At 30.9% G+C, this 20,581-nt stretch overlaps 3 protein-coding genes across 4 annotated transcripts in view; 2 read left to right on the top strand and 1 right to left on the bottom strand.

The window, feature by feature from the left end:
• Positions 1 to 6,121, top strand: part of LOC106617023 (translational regulator orb2) — a 72,150-nt gene extending 66,029 nt beyond the window's left edge. For both annotated transcript variants that reach the window (XM_070111935.1, XM_070111934.1), the window contains 4 exons: positions 70 to 258; positions 915 to 1,456; positions 1,531 to 1,755; positions 1,863 to 6,121. In XM_070111935.1, the coding sequence (XP_069968036.1) occupies positions 70 to 258; positions 915 to 1,456; positions 1,531 to 1,755; positions 1,863 to 2,085 (1,179 nt within the window). In that variant the 3' untranslated portion in view covers positions 2,086 to 6,121. The remainder of the gene's footprint in view (positions 1 to 69; positions 259 to 914; positions 1,457 to 1,530; positions 1,756 to 1,862) is intronic.
• Positions 6,122 to 8,266: 2,145 nt separating this feature from the next.
• Tsp66E (Tetraspanin 66E) overlaps positions 8,267 to 20,581 on the bottom strand; it is an 85,990-nt gene continuing 73,675 nt past the window's right edge. Inside the window, exons 6-8 of the mRNA XM_036359199.2 lie at positions 11,175 to 11,249; positions 10,817 to 11,104; positions 8,267 to 10,570 (exon numbers count right to left, since the gene is read on the bottom strand). Of these exons, the coding sequence (XP_036215092.2) occupies positions 10,418 to 10,570; positions 10,817 to 11,104; positions 11,175 to 11,249 (516 nt within the window). The 3' untranslated portion in view covers positions 8,267 to 10,417. The remainder of the gene's footprint in view (positions 10,571 to 10,816; positions 11,105 to 11,174; positions 11,250 to 20,581) is intronic.
• On the top strand, positions 14,806 to 19,950 carry LOC106617028 (facilitated trehalose transporter Tret1). Its single transcript, XM_014233989.3, has 6 exons — positions 14,806 to 15,013; positions 17,555 to 17,787; positions 17,855 to 17,985; positions 18,704 to 19,044; positions 19,119 to 19,540; positions 19,605 to 19,950. The coding sequence occupies exons 1-6, from the start codon at positions 14,938 to 14,940 to the stop codon at positions 19,815 to 19,817; spliced, it is 1,416 nt and encodes a 471-aa protein (XP_014089464.1). The 5' UTR covers positions 14,806 to 14,937; the 3' UTR covers positions 19,818 to 19,950.

The raw sequence follows: 20,581 nt of genomic DNA, 5'->3' as shown, positions 1-20,581 counted from the left end.
CTGCATATTATATTGAAAGTTTTGTATTATTCACCATTTTCATTCAATTATTTTTCATCGCCACTGTAGACACGTCGCTCCAAACGCAATGCTAAAGATTTGTGGAAAGGTATTGATCAGTCGTTGTTCTTGGGTCCCTCTGGCAGCGTTGTTTGGGCTAATGTGTTAATTGGACGTGTACTCTATAGTTGTCTACATGACAATATGGTTAAAGATAAGATTAAAGAATTACTACAGAAAAAGATCAGCGCCATAAAGGTGAGTAATGGATTAAATTATAAGTTTTATATAAATACTAATATGAATATATATGTTTTGTATGACAATTTGTTACTCTTCTGTTTATTTAAGAATAACTCTCATTTTATGCTAACAATATCGTTTGAATCAGACACAGAAATAAACTCTCAGAGCTCAGTTATAATCACTCTTTTTATCTTCCTTCAAGTCACTTAGGTCTGTCTATATCTAGGTATTTTTAGCTAAGAATTCTTTATTATATAATTATTAAGTTATACATGTACTGGGTAACACGTCTGATGAGCTTGCAATTCGAATATTTTTCGAAACTGTATCCATCAGAACAGAATCTTTTGAGCTTTTTTCTGCTAACATGGTCTCGCTCACCACAAAAGGCAGGTGTACCTCTAGTAGTAACTCATTGAATTGTTGAAATCGTATCTCTTGATGCGTTTTTTAATTATCCTTACCAACCATAACATATTGGGTTTCGGCAGTATTATTGTTTCGAGTCACATCCAGTTACGTAGATCGCCAAAGTTTTCTTTGTCATCGTGACCATAATTTATAAAAAGGATTCTTCCTAATATTCTGTGTAGAGGGTATAAAATAGACTTAGTCCGACTTAAACGATTTTTCATAAATATTTACATAAGTACACACTTCTCCCACAGCTTCCATCCTTCATTGAAGATGTGGTTATCACCAAAATTAATCTCGGCGACACACCACCACTCATTCACCGCGTCTCACAACCTATGCTGGATGAGCGTGGCACTTGGGTAGACGCCGACATTACATATGAGGGCCTGCTACAGTTAACCGTTACAACCAAACTGAATTTGATGCGTATTAAACAACAAAAACGGCCCATAGATCCGCTCAATATAACTGTGCCGAATACGGTAAATACCGGTCCGAATGCGCCAAATGTTACTAATTTCACTGTCGTACCACCCATTGTGATTGCCGACGCTGAGGGAACTAGTAGAAGCAGCGCAAATGCCAGATCATTCGGGGATGACACTAACAACGCTGATGAAGTCTCGAGCAATGTTATATTTGACAGCGATGCAGAGAGTACTGGTGATTCAGATACCGATCCAGAGAGTTTGAATGCGCCCACAGCGGCAGGAACCACACCGAATATTGGCACATCATCGACAACGGCAGGACAAGGCTCACAAGCCGATGGTGGCTCAGCTGCTGGAACAGAGTATGTATTTCTGGTGTTGCCTGAAAGTTGGTTTGGATTTCAATAAAATTTTCTTTATTATTATATATTTACAGTTATCACTTCATTCCCACGGCTCCAGGCAATGCGCGTCGTATTTTTCGCATAGTAGATCGCATTGCCGCTTCGAATTTCTTTCAATATGCCACCGATTTGCCGGTGGTACAACGCGCCATTGAGAATATGAACACGAATATAACGTTGCGTGTGGATCTGCGCGGTCTGGTTGGACGTGGCGTCATTAACATTCCACCACCGCCATCCGATCGCATATGGCTGTCGTAAGTGGATTGATATTGTATGGTTTTAAATGACTAATATTTTATTTTTGTGTCTATTTTTGGAGGTTTTTCAACACTTGATAATAAATTTTCTATTCTCTTCCCAGCTTTCGTGGTCCACCACGCCTTTGGCTATCAGCAAAACCGGCGTTGGGTGAAAAATCTGTCGACTACAGCATTGTGACCAGCATAATTGAGAGTAAATTGTGCGAAGTGGTGAATAAGTTTTTGGTTTATCCCAACATGGTCGATGTCACCATACCGTTTCTGGGTCAACCAACCTATGAGTATTTGCGTGGTGAAAAAACCAGCAAGAAAACTACTGAATAGATGTTGGCTTACAAAACCAACTGGTTGCACATAAAGTATTTTATTATGCGGCTGATTGCATATCTTTTTACAGCAACAATAATTGTGTAAAATTTTTTTTATTAAAAATGTCGTGTTAAACATTTCTCCAACTATTTTTTTTTTTTACTTTTTATACATTCTCGGAGTTATATACCGTTACTTATATATTCGTACAAGCAAATAGCATCTTTGTCGTGATAAACAATTTCCAAATAAACTATAAAATATTTACATATTTATTTATAAGCTGCAATTCCATAAACTTTACATTACAAACATTCATTTATTATATAACTGAATTAAAATTCACAAGTTATAGAAGATTTATATAATTAATGTTTATATTGAACACAAAGTAGTTAGTAATAACAAATCTCGGTTTTTTGAATTTATGTATTTTATGTATACTATATAAGCCGTTATTCCATGAATTCTACATTTCATAATTTAGTTAAATATATTATATTATATAAGAATTGTTTTTATTTTTTTGTAATTTTTTATATGTGGTGAATAGTGGTTATTAACAAATAGAACACGGTTGCTTGTGGAAAGCTAAAATAATTGAGAAGTTTAGAAATTTCTGGGTTTTAAATTATATTTAAGGCTTCTATGCACATATATGTACATATATAAATTACATATATATAATTCTAAAAAATTACCAATAATTGTTTGGCCTTCTTTTTCCATAAGCAATCGCCTTTAGAATTAAATATTAAATACAAAATATTTAGTTTAATAAACTAAATAAGCTCCATCTAATTTTAACTATTTATTAAAATTTAAGTGAAAAAAAGAACAAAAACATGAAATTATCCCACATATAGGAAATGCTTTCCGTAATACATAATATAAATTTGTGCAAAATATTTGTTTTTATACCCTGAACAGAGTATACAAGTATATAGTTTGTGTTTGTAACATTCAGAAAGAAACGGCGGAGACCCTATAAAATATACACGTGTATATAAATTCTCAATGCGAAGAGCTGTGTCGATTTTGCCATGTCCGTTGCCTGTCTGTATGGCCGGGTAGTGCTTTAGTTTTTGAGATATCAATATAAAATTTTGCACACCTCGTTTTCTTTCCAAGAAGCTGTTCGCTTGTTGGAACCACCGATATCGGGCCACTATAGCACATCGCTGTCATACAAACTGAACGATCGGAATAAAGGTCTTTTTTATTTGACAAGATATCTGCACGAAATTTGGCATGCATTATTATCCAAAACAACGGTGTAATCTCCGAAGTTATTATTTAGATAGGACCACTATAGTATATAACTGTCATATAAGATCATTTTGATCGTTCAAAATTAAGTTTTTGTATTTATAACTTTCTTGTTTGACTTAACGAAATTTGGCATATTGTTCAGGGCAACAGTATAATAACCGAATTAATTATTCAGATCGGACCGCTATAGCATATAGCTGCCATGAAGTTTAACTATTCAAAATCAAGCTTTTGTTTGGAAAACTTTTTAATTTGTAAAGTTTATTAAAGCTTTGGTGTAATCGAAGTTAACGTTCTTTCTTTTTTTATACTGCACAAGTTCGATCCATCGTGCTCAACTGGTATTTGAATTTTTTTTATGAAAGTCACAGGGTTATTATTTAAAACCACAACTCTTCTGTTTTCTTTTTATACATTTCTTTATTACTTTGAATTATTTTGTTAAATACTTGGTAAACTTAACGATATTCTGCAAATTTATGGCGCTATACTGTTAATATCGAGTCCCGCTTGCAAAATTCTAAATTGTGAATATTATTAAATTCATTATCAACGGCAACCAAGGACTCGTTCCACAGTTGTATTTTCTTAAACTGTCAGTTTTATATTGATAGCAAATAAATCAGGTATGACGTGGCGTATGAGTTATGTGTGAAAAATTATAAATTGACTAGTACGATAGGAAAATGATAGAATCCAAATTACGATTTCTTTAAAAAAAAAATGCAATAAGCTAACGATAAATAGTTAGCAATCGCTTTTGCGAAATATTTTCCAATTTAATAAATATTTTTGTGGGGCAACGTTCCTAGAATAAACAGGCTGTCGAGCCATTTTTAATTTTGTATGCATATTTTTATGCACAGAATTTAGGCAGATATTTTTTGATTACACACCTTTTCTACTTAAAACATTTTCTATTTTTCCAATATGTGTAACTTCATAGAAAGAAGTTGTAGAGCTATAAATGTACAGAGTATACACTAATAACCGCTACTATATAATTTTGAATGAGTGCTCGATTACGTTCGAATTTGCTACAAAAATGCTGCTGACACTCAAATATATGTGCAAAATGTTCAAAAGCAAAAGTATTTAAATTAAAAATTAAAAAAAAAGTGATTTTAGAAATGTATTTTGACACTAAAAGCAACAAAGGAAGGGTCGCTTTGAAATAATATTTGATATAGACAAGTCGTCCAAGTCATAAATATATATTTCAATTATATTTTGCATAAAAAATTATAATTTATGTTTATACATAAGGTATTAAAAGCGAGAACGGTAACTTAGCGAATATTATTTTTGTAATAAGAAATAGAAAAAACGCAACAATAGTTTAATAAAAAAATTTAGTTATTATTTATATTAATTGTTTCAATAAAACGTATACTTAATTACATAAATGTACAAAATTCCAGTAATTTTCTTAAACGATACCTATCATACTATTTTAAAAATATAATAACTTATAATTCAAAATATAATTTGTAATCAAATGTACTTATATCTTCCTATAAGTATTTAATGTATTGCTTTCGAACCGATTAAAACATATCTCATATTCCAGGGAACTGAATACTTTATGCTTTAAATGGGTTTAAAATCGAAACAGAATATTTACTTATATATTCGTACAAAATTGGGTGGCGATTATTTCCATGTTGATTATTTTTTGTAAACACCACTGAAGGTTTCAGTTTTTGACCTGAAAAAAAAAAATTATCCAACGTAAACAAGTTCTTTATTTTTAATATTTGCTTTTCCCATGTACGAGTATTTAATATTGTATTTTTTAATACTTTGCATTAGGTGTGCCCCCCTAGTGTGACAGCCTTAAATCACGTCGATTTTTGGGAATTAAAAACAACGTACTATATCGATTGTTTTGGAAGTTTCAGGGTATATTTATACATGTTTCAAGAATACACAGTGACATTTTTGGAAAAAATTAAACTTTTTTTGAGTTATACGAGATCTCCGACGACGCTAAAAAAAGGCTAAAATTCCGGCCTTCTCCGTAGATGAAATGTAAAAATAAAAAAATTCTCGCTAAGCTAGAAGACAATGACCTACGATCAAAAAATAATTAAAAAATTTACGAAATGGCGGCGGTTTTTAAAAAAAGTTGAATACTAGCCCAAATTTTGGTCATTTTTGGCCTGACAAAAAACCGATGTAGCAAGTTTGAAAAATTATGTACAGAACAGGCAAAAAATTTCACGATGATCGAATCATTTGTATTCGAGTTATCACTGCAGAAAAATGTTGTTTCGAGGTCCACACGTTTAATAATAAACTGTTGGACCGGATTGAGCTGAGCGACTACCCTTTAAAGGGCCGTAACTCAAAAACTATTTCAGATATTTTAATATGTTATTTTTAAACTTTTGAAATATGAAAAAAACTCGATTGTTTTTTTCGAAATTTCACACTAGGCCCCTTAAACAATTAAGTAGGCCCATGTAAATCTACAATTTTGAAATCATGATATTCTAATACAAAATATAGCGCTGTACATAAAAGGTCTTATTAGTTTTTTCCATAAAAACATTCCTTTAAAAGTTCCACGCAGTTATAGTTATGGATAATATATACTGAACATTCATGCAAGTGCCTAATAAATTCTGTGTTGCTCATACGACATGGTGTACTGAATGAATGCTGAGTCAACTGATGTACAACATAACTTTAAGTGGTGTTATTTTATTTGAAGGCGTTATTTTATTGTAAAAGTTATGCAGACATTTTTTGTACAGCGAAAGATTATGTATTTGAATATGGTTTATTAAAATTTGTAGGTTTACTTGTAAAATGCAAATTACTGAAAATTCCCAAGTTATATATATGAGAAAATAAACACGATTTAGGCAGGGTATAAATTAAAAATAAAGAGTTTGTTTACGTTGGATAATTTTTTTATGACAAAAATTGAGAGGCGTTTAAAAAAAAATTAACGTGTTAAATAACGGATACTTTAATACATTCATACATACAATTGTATTATATACAACTTATATATTTATATAATTTAAGTATGTACGTAGTTTGTTTGTTCACTGATAACTGAAAACTATTTCCTTAAGAACTTTTACTCTTCTTAGCTCGCTCTCTCTTTCTCTCTCTCAAATACTATAAACTTTATTCTTTTTCATTCCGGTTCAAATGTTGAAAATAAACTGAAATAGAATATATATATAAATAAATCCATTCCAAAATTTTAAAAAGATAACAATTAAATAAAAAAGAATTATGAAATAAAATAAAAAATAGCATAGAAAAAAGTATGAAATAAATAAAAAAAAAAAATTAAATAAAATACAAATTAAAAAATTTTATGAAAAAAAATTATAAAAATAAATTTCCAAAATTTTAAATACCTATAGATTTAAGTTCATACATAAAACACATACAAGAATAAAGTTTCAATAATTTATGACAAGTTGTTTGATAATTTAATTAAATATGGTTTTATGGCATAAAAAATTTAAGAAATATTTCAAGTATTTCTCATTAATTATGATACGCGGAGATCTGGTATAAATATACATATATGTTAAATAGAATTATTTAGTATAATTTAATTTTAATTTTTCTTCCATACAAATAGAATATATATATAAATAAATCCATTCCAAATTTTTAAAAAGATAACAATTAAAGAAAAAAGAATTATGAAATCAAAAAAAATAATAACATAGAAAAAAGTATGAAATAAATAGAAAAAAAATTAAATAAAATACAAATTAAAAAATTGTATGAAAAAAAAATTATAAAAATAAATTTCCAAAATTTTAAATACTTATAGATTTAAGTTCATACATAAAACACATACAAGAATAACGTTTCAATAATTTATGACAAGTTGTTTGATAATTTAATTAAATATGGTTTTATGGCATAAAAAATTTAAGAAATATTTCATTTATTTCTCATTAATTATGATACGCGGATATCTGGTATAAATATACATATATGTTAAATAGAATTATTTAGTATAATTTAATTTTAATTTTTCTTCCATACAAACAAAAAAAACGTACGCATAAGCATACATACATAAGCATATGCATAATATGTGTGTATTTTTACATAACAATAAAGGAACTTATACGTACACTCTTTCTGTGAATTTCTACATAGTATGAACATATTAATTAATTCCGTACAAATATATGTACTAAATAATACAATTTTATGTATATCATACATATAAGACATACATACATATGTGTATTAGTTTACAAATAATTTTAAATAAACAGTCAGCTAAACCAAACTATTGATTTTCTGTATTTACTTTGATATTTGTTTTTATTCGGGGACAAAACTGGGCCTAATTTCTTACTCTTACTACTTCAGCTATTGAAATATATCTTGATAGAAGATGAAATATTTGAGTAATTTTCTACATTTTGTGCTTTCTGAAGATTCGGTCTATTTTGTATCTACATTGTGTTAATATTGATTTTTGACCGATCGAAAGTGTTGATTGTCCTTAAACCTGCGAAAAGATAATAATCATTTAACAAAATATTAAATTATATAAGCATTTACCACTTTAAAGTATATAAATCAAGCACCAATGCAGATACTGGAACAAATAGTGCCTTAAAGATGTGCAGCTTATCGTCTAAAAATGATTGAAATCGGTTTGCTCTGGTTATATAGACCCGACTGTCGTGGATCAATATAGTGATTTTCGGTGGTTGACCCGAAATCAAAGTTTTTAATTAAAATTCAGATGAATTTACGAAGTAACATCAATATTGCAAATATGTTGGATGGAAAAACACCTCTCCGAATTTCTGGATCAGCCACTGGTTATTATCGACCTTACGCTTAACTTTATCCCATACATATCAGTCAATATGTGTAGTAAAAGTAACCATCTCTGACCAGTAAATAAATAATGTTTTGTAAATTTGTTGTTTTTGTTTTTCTTTTATTATATTTAATAATGATTCAATTTTTACAATATTTCACTTTTCACTATTGAACTTCAAGAAAACTACGAATAGATTTACAAAACTTAATCTACAAAAAAGTTTCGTGTACTTAGTGATGTAAGTAAATATGTATGTGTTTGTATGTGAATTACTATAAACACAGCTGACAGACATGCTTCTATATACATGTTTACATACTAAATATGTATGTAGATATGTTTTCTAAATTCTATATGATCAATATTGCGTACCTATATAATGCAGGTATAGGTATATAAATATATATACAAGTATATATATATATAAATGTATATATATATATGATAAACAACATCCATAATAAATTTATTGTTAAATATCCTAATAAAAAATGTTCAAAAATTATATTAAATTCTACGAAAAATTTGTTGACTCATATAAAAATGCTGAAATTCCTCCTTTACTTTGCTTATACATATTATAAAGATATTTGAGATATGTAAGTATGAGGGTATTCACAATACAGATTACAAATAATTTTTGTTTTGTTGTTGGATAAAAACTGCTATGATTTAGTTTTATGCTGATTTTTTGTGAGTTTAAAATTTTAAAATTTAGTTTTATACTTTTCAACTGAAATGGCTTGCAAAATAAAAATTTTGTGACCTTAAAACTATGCAACTAATTTGTTGAATAATAAAAAAAAATTATATGAAATTACTTTTTTCCATTATTTTTCGAGTTTTAGATCGCTCGGATTCTGCATTTTAAGTAAAAGTGACGCGATTTTATATTTTTTATGTAGAAAACAAGGTAAACAGGTATACAGAAATTATTCATTTTGAATGTTAACAGTTATATAATTAATTTTATGAATTTTTTATGCAGTTTTAGGCGCACGGTTGAGCTATTTTCAAATTTTTACTACGGCAGCGCATAAAAAAATTAATTAATATGAACAATAAAATAGTTGCATACTTTTAGGCAGTCATCAAAAATATTTGAATCATATAAGTAGACATTTAAAAAATTTTGTAGTAATGTATAATATTTTTCATTGGTTTGAATTTTTTTATACAAAAAAATCTATGAAAAAATTTTATAAAAAGCAGTTATTTCAAATACTAGTCGCATAAAATTTTAATAGAAGTGGCTCTGAAGCATGTCAACGGGCTTAAGAAATATTCGAAAATTTTAATTGACTTTATGTAAGGGTTAAGTATTTTTTTTTTTTGTGTAATAAAAATTAATATGTTCAAATTTCAGACGAATGTAAAAATTTATAACCTCTAAACTTATTCGGCGGCATTCATTTACAATTCATGTACTTTAAAACTAAAGAAAGCCAAAACTTCAGTAAATTGGTTACAACATTATAAGCTTGACATGCACTCTTTTCGAATACAATTTTCGAAATTTTCAAATTTTTGTGTGATTTTCTATTTTAGTTTATGATTTTCGTGTAAATGCTTAGCTGAAAAACATGTTCTTATTAATTTTTCATTTCGATATGTTCTACAATTGATTTGTGATGTATAGTGTGGAGAGATTCTTGCTTACTTACTAGGCTAAACGATTATTACTAGCAAGTATTCAGAATTTATACTAAGATAACTAAAATCAAGTCTTAGTTCGATTTCTTGTTATTATTATTATTTTATATATATTGTATATATTTTTTTTGCTTGAAGATTTTTTACTTGACTATGCAAGTATGCCAACCTTCCTTACTAAAGCAGGCTTTAACCCAATAAGTTCTTGCTCACTTAATTTTAGCGCATATACTTTGCCATTTGCATACTCTTTCAGAAGCAAATTTTTTTACCTATTTTTTTTCTCACGTGTTTTTTTTTAACTATTCATAAATATATAACAATAGTATTCAGAGTTCGAATAGTTCATATCCATATGCGTAAAGTTATGTAAAAGTTTCAATAGAAATTTACAAAAATGTCTGTAAACTACTTATTAAAAAAAAAAAGGTTTCTACAAAATTTGTAAAACAAACAACTCAACAATATAAACAATTTACGAAAAGAGACAGAAATAGCTTCTCATAATTGTCGAAGTCTTTTCGTCACAACATCTTATTGCTTCACTAGTCATATTTGGTGCAACTAATTGGCTAGCTTTGCATGGGTAGAATCTTAAAGACGCATGCCATGGTATTTAGCGAACGCCTTGCACAGGCAGAATGCCAAAAAGATGGCAAACAAATGTACAATGCCAACGCCCAGCAGCACGCCAATAATGATTTCGCGATGGGAGATAATCCAGTCGGTGAATACTTCATAGCAGCCCTGAAAGCAATAAAAAGAAATATATTAAAATTCAAAAGAAAAATAATTGTAAGCAATTGCATGATACATTTTACATTTTTGGAGTATGAAAAAATTGCATGGAATATTTCTACTATGTACAAAAAAAATTGCATGACATATTTCTAAAGTATGCGAAAAAATACCATGATATATTTCATACATGCATGTGAAGTCGCATATGACGTGACATATTTAGAAAATGTATCAGTTTCACATGTAATTTACCTTCTTATAAAAGCTGTTGCTCTCGCTAGGATTTATCACACAATCATCGTCACGTGGCAACATTTGGCTTACATCCTTAAGCACACAGCAGGCTTCGGGTAGCGTGCGATTGCCCTTGTTGCTGACCCATGCTAGTGAGGCATCGAAGTCGCGATAGTCATTCACGCCACAGCAGCTCATCTGGCTCATCAGCTGATTCCACATGAGTGTGACAGCGTCCATATTCTCGTGGGTGGAATAATAATCGGTAATGGTGGATTGCAGGAAAGTCTTGGTCTCAGCGCGCGCCTATAAGCAAACCAAAAAAATTAGTTATTGTGTTGGAAAAATATGGCAACTACTAGACAATTATAGGAACCTTCTCCTTGTAGAAAGCAGCCAAGCCGCCGGCGACGATTTCGGCAATGAGCAACAGTATCATAAAAACACCATACTGAAAGAAAGAGTGAAAGGAATATTAGACTTTGAACAGAAATCATGTTTGATTCAATTGATTTATATTCAAAACATAGACATTTAAATAGATATAACTTTTTTTCTAAGTTTTTTTGTAAAAATTTATAAACTTTATAAATAAATGGTACTGTGCATTTAAACCAGATAAAAAATTAAAATAAATAAGGTTGCCACATATTCATATTTAGGTTAAAAAATTTTAACTTAAAAATGAAATAATTTTTGGCTGTACGCAGCAAAGAAAACTTATATTTCCGAATATTTTATGGAGACGCCACCTTATTTAAAATATTTAAAATATTTTTTCAATAAAAACGTTCAAAATTTGTATAAAATTATAAATATTATATTAAATCAAATGTGCAGGAAATGTTAAATATGTATAAATATTTGACTTGGCAAAGGGTTGCCACCTTTGTAGAACTTCTTTTATGAATAAACTTAAAATTCAAAAACTGGTTCAAAAATTAGAAGTTTATAAAAAAAGCCTTCTTATAAAAGGAAATTATGTAGTTGCGTTGCCACCTGATTTAAAATTATAAAATAATAAACTTGTTATTAGAGAATGTGCCACAAATGGCTAGAAACGTCGCAAAATGTGTAAAAAGCAATGGTCAATACTTTGAATAAATTTTCTTACTTTCGCATTCAAAATAAGTATTTCATTTTCCCAAACCGGTATACCTGTTATGTATATTTAGAAGCCTGTTTTACTTTAATTTCAATATTGATTTCACTTCATTAAGCAATGTTATTGCCTTAAATTATTATACCCTAAACAGGGATATACCCTAAGTTCGCCACGAAGTTTGTAACAGCCAAACGGAAATATCGGAGACCATTTGTAACACCCAGATTGATAAAGTATATATAAATATATATCATTAGTGTGACGAGCTGGGTCGATTTAGACATGTCCGTCTGCCAGTCTGTATATGCACTAATTATACCCTTAGTTTTTGAGATATCGATTTACAATTTTGTACATACACTTTTCTCTCTCAATAAAGCCGCTTATTTAGGGGAACCGCCGATATCGGAATAGTATATATAGATGAATATTTTTTTGGTTTTAAATCAGATAGAAAGACAATATTTCGATTAAACTAAATTTTGATTCTGAAATTCCGATAATGCAAAATGGTTTGCATCGTCAATAGATTACGTATACGTCGAGTTGATAAGAACCGAATTAGGATTTGGCGTATAAAAATATGAGAAACACAAATGAAACCAACAAGAGTGAGTGAAAAAAGAGAAAATATGTATGCATTGAATTTATTATGAAAAGGTGACATAACGGATTTTTCTGGACTTTGTTGAGCGGTGCTCTGTAGGTCACTTCACTATGCACTTAGCCTTACACTTAGCAGTGCAACGACCAGAGTTTTAATTTTTTAGAAGATATATAGTCTGTACAAATCTATCCATGTATATATATTTTTATGACACAATTAACTACTTAGTGATGAAGTGATTAATTTACAACAGCGAGGCTTCGGAGTTGAAACGACCTATTAGCGACAAAGTGGCATGTTTCTGTTGCCTCAAAGTGCAGTAAATTAAATTTCTGTGTATGAGCATTGAAATCTTAAATGGAGCAATTACATGCCTCCTTTTGCGCGCTGTCAATGACAAGTTGACTACTAAAGCCGCCACAACCGAACCAAACCAGCTTTAAGCAATGTAATTTCCAAGGCATGTTGTTGGGCGGAAACAACATTCTTGTTGTGGGTAACTTTTTAAATTACATTGCGCGAATTGATAAATAAAAAATTAAAACAAAAAAACACTCTGTTATAAAGAAAAATTGTTTACACTACATATATGTAACGCATTTTGGTTGTCCAGTCATTTGGAAAAATGAAGCTAATATGCGTATTTTATTAACAGCGATTTCTTCGATGAGTCTTTGTTATACACAGCTATACAAAATTTTCGACATGGTAGCTAGGGGTATCGACAGATTGAAAAAAATGCAAAATTAACAATATCGATCCGTAATTCGATTCTTGATTTTTGAAGGATGCAGTGAAATCAAAGAGTTGGATGCGTGAAACAGTAAATTCTTCAATGGCGACCGTTAAAAATGCATTTAACGAGCTTTAATGTGGTCGCACCTTGAAAGTCTTCGGCGTGATGAGTGCCGCCTAATTTGGCGAAGAAAAAGTGAGCTCTTACAAAACCTCCGATGGCAAAATTGGCGCTAACTACTGCAGTGATTCCGGTCTTCGCCATGAATGTAACCTAAAATAAAAAACCTAAAAACTTATTTGAGATGGTCTCCACATAAAAGCCTACCGTCGGTCAACTTCAAGCAAATTAGGCTCAAAAGATGCAAGTATTTTTTACTGATTACGAAGTTTTTAATAAGCACAACGACAACATCTACGCAAAAATGTGTTGGTTTGGTGGAGAGTCTACTGTAAAGGTGTTACATTTTTTCCCTTCTGTGAAAAAAGGGTTAAAACTGGGGCCACAGTGTACCAGCAGGATGTTTTAGAAGGCGAAGTAAAACCATTCAACAATATACTCTTCCATGGAGAGCATTGGATGTTCCGGCAAGATTCCGCTCCAGCACACAAGGCAAAAACCACTTAGCAATAGCTTAAAAGCAATATTCCTGGTTTCATAGCTGCAAATGGTTAGATATCTGGAAGTCTATATTTTAATCCATCAGAGTTGAAGAACATGGCCTATCGAATACCTCACAGAAATTTGGAGTGTCTCAAAAAAACTATAGTTCGAGCAGCGTCGTCAATACCAATAGAAACTGTGCGTGCTGCTCATCAATGGCTGAATCGTTTGAACGTTTGTGTGAAAGCAAAATGTTACCAGTTCGAAAAAAATTTGATACATCGCTCATTTATGCATTATTAAATAAAAATAACTTATAATATATAATAATACTTATAACGTATTATAATTACATTTTTATAACGGCCTGAACTAGTAACAGAACTTATGGCACTATCAAGTGGTATCCAAAAAATGGGTCGAATAAGGTTTATATGTCCAAACAAAATACTACAAATCTCATATATAAAGCGAAAAAATTTCCAAAATTTCCCACAATAAATTATAGCTGATCCTATATCTTTTAACTCAGTATCTTATAGCTACATAAATCATATGCAGATATTTATAAAATAAATAAAATATTTAATCGGTTCGGTAAGCAAAACGTAGCAGAAAGACCTTCGGGTTTTCCCCACCATAAACCAGTACGTAAGTATATTTTGACAATTGCACTCATCTATTTACAAATTTGCACATTATATACAAATGTGATAACGGTAAATATAATGAACATGTAATCACAGGCAAATATAGTCTGTTTAAAATACTTAATTGCATTTATGTTTATACTTCTAACTGTAACAAATGCATTTATAACGGCTTTATCAAACAAATGAGTGGTCCATATACCCCAACAGCGTATATTCTATTCGTATGTATATACGGAGAAAAGTATTAACATTTGTTGACTGATAACGTAATATGATGTTAGCGACGGTATTAAGATGAAACTCTATAATTTTATAAAGTCAGTTCTCCGTGAGATCTCTTCAAAAGCACAGTTAGCATTTCGAATCATCCAAAGCGGTGTTGAGCCTCACCGAGTTTCGTCTTTTGCATAAATTTAGTGCGAAATTTCTTGAAAAATGTTTGGATTGTGTAAAAATACGGAAGGTGTCTTCAAATTTGAATTTCGTCGACAATTGCTGGCTTCAGTATGCAGTAAGCCAAAAAAATGTAGTTTTTCAGTGCTTTCTAGAAGTGAAGTTACATTGAAAATTGTGTGGAACTTTATTTCTTTTGTAAAATTTAACAGTTGATAAAATGTTTTTTTTTTTTAGTTTTTCAAAGGATATGTATGTGCTTAAAAGCATCTTCTTCGAAAAATTTTTGAACAATTCTAGTGTTGAAAAAAAAATTTCTACAAAGTGTGAATTTCATTAGTTCAATAGAGCCTTTGGAAAATTATGGCAACTATTGTAGTATTTAAAATTTTTATACCGTTATGTGTGTAAATGTTGTGTAATACCAAAAACCGGTAGTGGTGAAAATTGTGTTTTTGAAGTCCAAGTTCTTCTTTAGTTTTTGTATATAGAAAATAAAGCCTTGAATAAAATGGGATATGCTATCCGAACTTACTATGCAGTTCAGCATAACTATGTGGTCAAATCTCTCTGATTGGAATTGAAAGTTAGCAATGATATATGCGAATTTTTTAATTCAAATATTTTGTTTCAAAGAAATTAAATTTTAGTTTTGCAATCCAAATTTTGGGATTAAAAATTAGATTTTCTTTATTCATTCCCGATGTTGGGATTAAAAATTTAAAATTTTAATGCTCTAGAGTATTGAATAAGACGGCTTTGTGCGAGACCTTTTTTAAAAAAGTAGGAAATGCGGTACGCAAACGGGGAAAAATTTATTCTAAAACAATTTCTTTTTTTTATTTTTAATTATATGCTTGGAATTAATTTGTTTTGATTTATTTTTCCATCCGGTATTTGGGATTATAAGTTTATTTTTAATTTTTTTTTATTAAAATAAAAGAAAATTATTATGCATATGTATTTCATTATGGGATTAAAAAATTGGTTGGTTAGTCCCAAACCCACAATTTATTTAAATTTATAATCCAGTTTGTTGGACTAACAAATTTTTTTTTAAATAAACAAAAATAATTTATTTTTATTTCCTTATACCGGATTAAAAATTATAAATAAATTTTCGGTTGTGGGATTAAAGATTTAATTTTATATTTGGAATTAAATTTTCCGGTATTCGGGATTAAAACATTTTTTTTATTTTTTCTTATTAAAAAAATATTATATATATATAGTATTAAAAAAATAAAAATTATGCATACTTATATTTCAATATGGGATTAAAAATAATAAAAAAATTTAATACCAAGCCCACAATTTCGATTTGTGGAGCTAACAAATTTTTTTAATAATTCAAAATAAATATTTAAAAAATTTTTTTTAAACCCACAAACCGGATTTAATAAATTTTCAGGCTTACGAGTACGGCTATTTATTTTTTCAAATACTAGTTTTCTTTTAGTATTTTTTGAGCATTTCATCCTTTAATTCACAAACTCCTACAAAAGAGATTATTTCTATATCGTCGCAGCTGGTGAAGACCTCACACCACTATCGAGGTGCATAGCTTGGTGCTATTCTGATGGAACGCAATTCCTCTCCTATTGGCTAAAGGGATTGCTTCCTTCAGACAGATCCGAATTAAGAGTTTGACCGTAAAGGAGCAGTTCTTAGACGACGTTTCCTTGTCAATCCCACCAAACACAGAGAAAAATCTGCCTGGCGGTCACTGTTTTGGCCGGCACACCGCGATTAAACCGTGACCGTTTTCGTTCGTAAGTGACTAATACTATCGCACTTATACAAAGCGCGATACAGATTACTAAAGTCATCTGTTGGAAAAATAATGGATTTATTTTTAGAAGATATGTAGATAGGGGAATACTACTATTGTTATTAGAAATATGTTCTCTGTGGACATGCGAAATATATATTTTAAATTATTATAGTATTTAGGTATTCGAAAGCGAAGTGAGCGCAGCACAAGCGCCCAATGTTTGAAGCGTCGATGTGTACAATGGTTGAACTAAAAAATCCAAATGTACTAAAACGGGAAAGCCTTAACAATGGTCATTATAATGCGTTATTAGAAGGTTTAAAGGAGGAAAAACTTAGGCATTCGTAGAGAAAGAGAGTGTAATCAAGACAATCGAGAAAAAACAAAGAAAATTCTACCAAAATCATATAAAAAGAACCTCAAATTGCGTTTGCATCCATGCTAGGCCAAGCCAGGTGCGCACATATAAAGTAATAAGAGTTTTTTTTTTGATTCAAAGTAAATTATTTGCATAGAAATAACGGTATTTTGTATATTGCTTTTATCAAAGACAACCTGCAATTATAATTATTTCAATTCTATAAATATTATATTTCCTGGAGTACTACGCAATTATACACAATACAAAAAAATTTTATATTTTTAGATTTATAATACGTCATATATTATGTATGTATGTAAGTCTAAGCAAATATTTGCTTATTAGCTTATCTACTTACGCGAGTAATTCACAGACAGAATTCTGGCATGCACGCATAGATATAAATATTTAGTTTTCTTGACAATTTACACGTAAATGCATTATTTGCTTATCTAAATTATCTTAATTTTACGCCAACTAGAAACATACACACATAGTTACACCACCTTCTATAACATTTACAGTTACGATCATAACTTTCTGCCATGGCTTCGGCTTAGGTTGGTTTTCGGTGATACTGGCAAAATTGCAATCACCCGCAGAGACTGAATTGGATTTCGTCATAACTGTAAATGAGGGTTCATGGATTGGCGGACTGTCATCGCTGGGTGGTGGCGTCGGTAATATCGTCTATGGCGTATTGCTGGATCTTATCGGGCGTAAAGCTAGCAACTATTGCCTAGCTGTGCCGTATATTGTGAGTAAATCTGAATGTATATATTTGCAGAAATCTGTATGCATGTTTAATATATAAATTTTTATAGGTTTCTTGGATACTCGTATATTTTGCACGTTCCGTGGAATATCTATATGTGAGCCGATTTTTAGCTGGTGTTACGGGCGGTGGCACTTATGTCATCATACCGATATTTATTGGCGAAATCGCTGAACCAAAGTATGCATATTTGTATATGGGAATTATAAACTTTAAGTTTTTATTACTTTTTGGAAGCTTCGGAGTACAATTTTGTCCATAGGTCGATATTACTCCCATCATCCTATCTGCATGCAATATATCCAAGCTCAAATTATGACTTTTTTCGGTTAGAATTTTATTTTGATTTTTCAATTAATAAATGCATCTATTTAAAGTATGAGGGTATAAGTAGGTCTAAAGAGCGAAATAGTATTTTCAAAAATAGGTTCATAGATGAGATAAACTAGAAAAAGCTGGCAGCGATAAGAACCGACACTTAAATAACTAAAAAGTATTTTTTAAGATAAAAATTCAAAATATTCGATTCTTATCTGAGCCCAAAACCACCGATTTCATTCTGGTAAAATCTGGGCTTGAGCTGAAAATATCCACTATATTATCGGCGATCGATCTAAATTAACTCTTATTCAACTGACTGCCTTTGCAGAGCTTCAATCGAGAGCTGGCAGTGTTGCCATTTGAATTTCCGCTGATCCAAGGGTCGTAAAAAGGTTTGTCAACACAAATCAGACGAGGTTTATGTCAAGCTTTCAACTATCAATATGACTAAGGAAGTTTTGTCAACAATTATTATTGATATAAATAGATTACCTAGTTTCCATTAGCATATCATAATATTTGATCCATATATACATAATGACTACTTCTTAAACATTTTATTCACTGTCTCTTTCAGAATTCGCGGACGCTTAACCTCACTTTTCTCTCTAACCTTAAATAGTGGCATATTTTGTGGTTATATAGTAACGGCACGTGTGCACTACCATTACATACCGATCTTCGGTATACTAATGCCGGTAATTTTTATGTTATTTCAAATACTTTTTCCGGAAACACCAATGTTCTTGCTACAACGTGGTCAAGATGAACGCGCTAAAGAGTCTCTGAAGTTCTATCGCAACTATGAACCGAAAACAAAAGAGAGCGCTACCCACTTTGAAATAGAGTTTGAAAAGCTTAAGACTGATGTAACCAGTCACCAAGCAAATACGAATACTGTAACCTGGCATGATTTCTGTAAGAGAGTAAAGCTCAACAAATACTTTACATTCTCAAACAATTATTTAAAATTTTCTCTCCCCAAATGACAGGTAATAAACGCGCTATGATTGCCTTCGGTAATGGTTTCGTACTTATGTGGCTGAATGTCTTTTGTGGCGCCTATGCCATACTCTACTATACTTCCAGTATCTTTGTAGCCGCGCGCACCGAACTACATCCAGATACCAATACCATTATTGTGGGCTTGGTGCAAGTCACCGGCGTCTACACTGCAACTATTCTGGTCGATAGATTCGGTCGGCGTCCGTTATTGATATTTTCTTGTGCGGCCACTTGTGTGGGTATGACGATATTCGGCATGTATGGTTATCTCTTACAAAACACCTCGGTCGATTTATCGCCTGTTAGCGCATGGTTGCCACTGCTAAATGTTTGCCTCATTATGTTCGTGGCCAATTCGGGACTTATACCAATTCCATTTGTTTTGCTCGTGGAGTTAATGCCACCGAAGGTAAGTAAAAATGTCGTTATTTGTATTTGCATTTATAAACTTAAAGCTTCTCTTTTCTGAATAGATACGCGCCAAAGCGTCCGCCATTTGTTTGTGCATCTTCAACATCATTGGCTTTATTCTAATGAAAATGTTTCCGATTTCTTTGGCTACTTTTGGCCTTTATTTGCCAATGTGGTTCTTTGCTCTGACAAGTGTTCTGGGTTTGGTATATATTGTAGTCTTCATTAAGGAGACCAAAGGCATGTCGCTCAATAAAATTGACCCGGAAACATAAGTGTTATACAAGTTATAAGTACAAAAGGGGGTTTTATAGCTATTAAGTGATTATTATAATAATAATAATAATAATAATAGGGGGTGATATTTGATATAAGTCTTTAAATAAACAAATCAAATTTCGTGTTTGATTTATAGTTTTAATAGTTCTCATGGAGATTTACCTGACCCTACCTAACTACCACGCCCATTCTCGATATTACGCTAACGTTAGAAACTACTAAACGTTCGATAACTGAATGCAATTACGAAGATAGTTCGTTAGCTAATATGTGGACCCGTTCACAAAAAAAATTAACACTATCGCTCTTCCCTAGGTGACTATTTATACTCGTATATATAAACTGCTCGACCCATTTTAACTAAATGTTGTTCACAACATTTGCGTTATATCCTTTTGTCGCAGTTTAGAACTTAAAACAGGCGAACTCAGTCTACAACCACGCCTACTTCCCGTATAAACCAATTTGAAATTCCATGTGATTCTTTCACTTTACATTATATAAACAGCAAGAAGATTTTGACTATGATTGGTGCAAATTCCTCATGCATAACTCATTCTAAACGCAACTTTTATGCAAAGTGAAGAATATCGAATGATATTTCCCCCAAATGAAACGTTGCTTCTGCCGACGAAATATATTTGAATTTTCAACAGTTTGCACTTTTCGCAACCTAAAAGCTGATATAGTGACTTGTAAACATGCTGTTGTACATTGTTATTGTTGCAAGATTGATTGGTTTGCTCCCTACTACCAATTA

This window comes from Bactrocera oleae, chromosome 6 (assembly GCF_042242935.1).
Source record: "Bactrocera oleae isolate idBacOlea1 chromosome 6, idBacOlea1, whole genome shotgun sequence".
Taxonomy (NCBI): domain Eukaryota; kingdom Metazoa; phylum Arthropoda; class Insecta; order Diptera; family Tephritidae; genus Bactrocera; species Bactrocera oleae.
The sequence above is the reverse complement of the archived record's forward strand: the minus strand, read 5'-3'. Positions and strand labels throughout refer to the sequence as shown.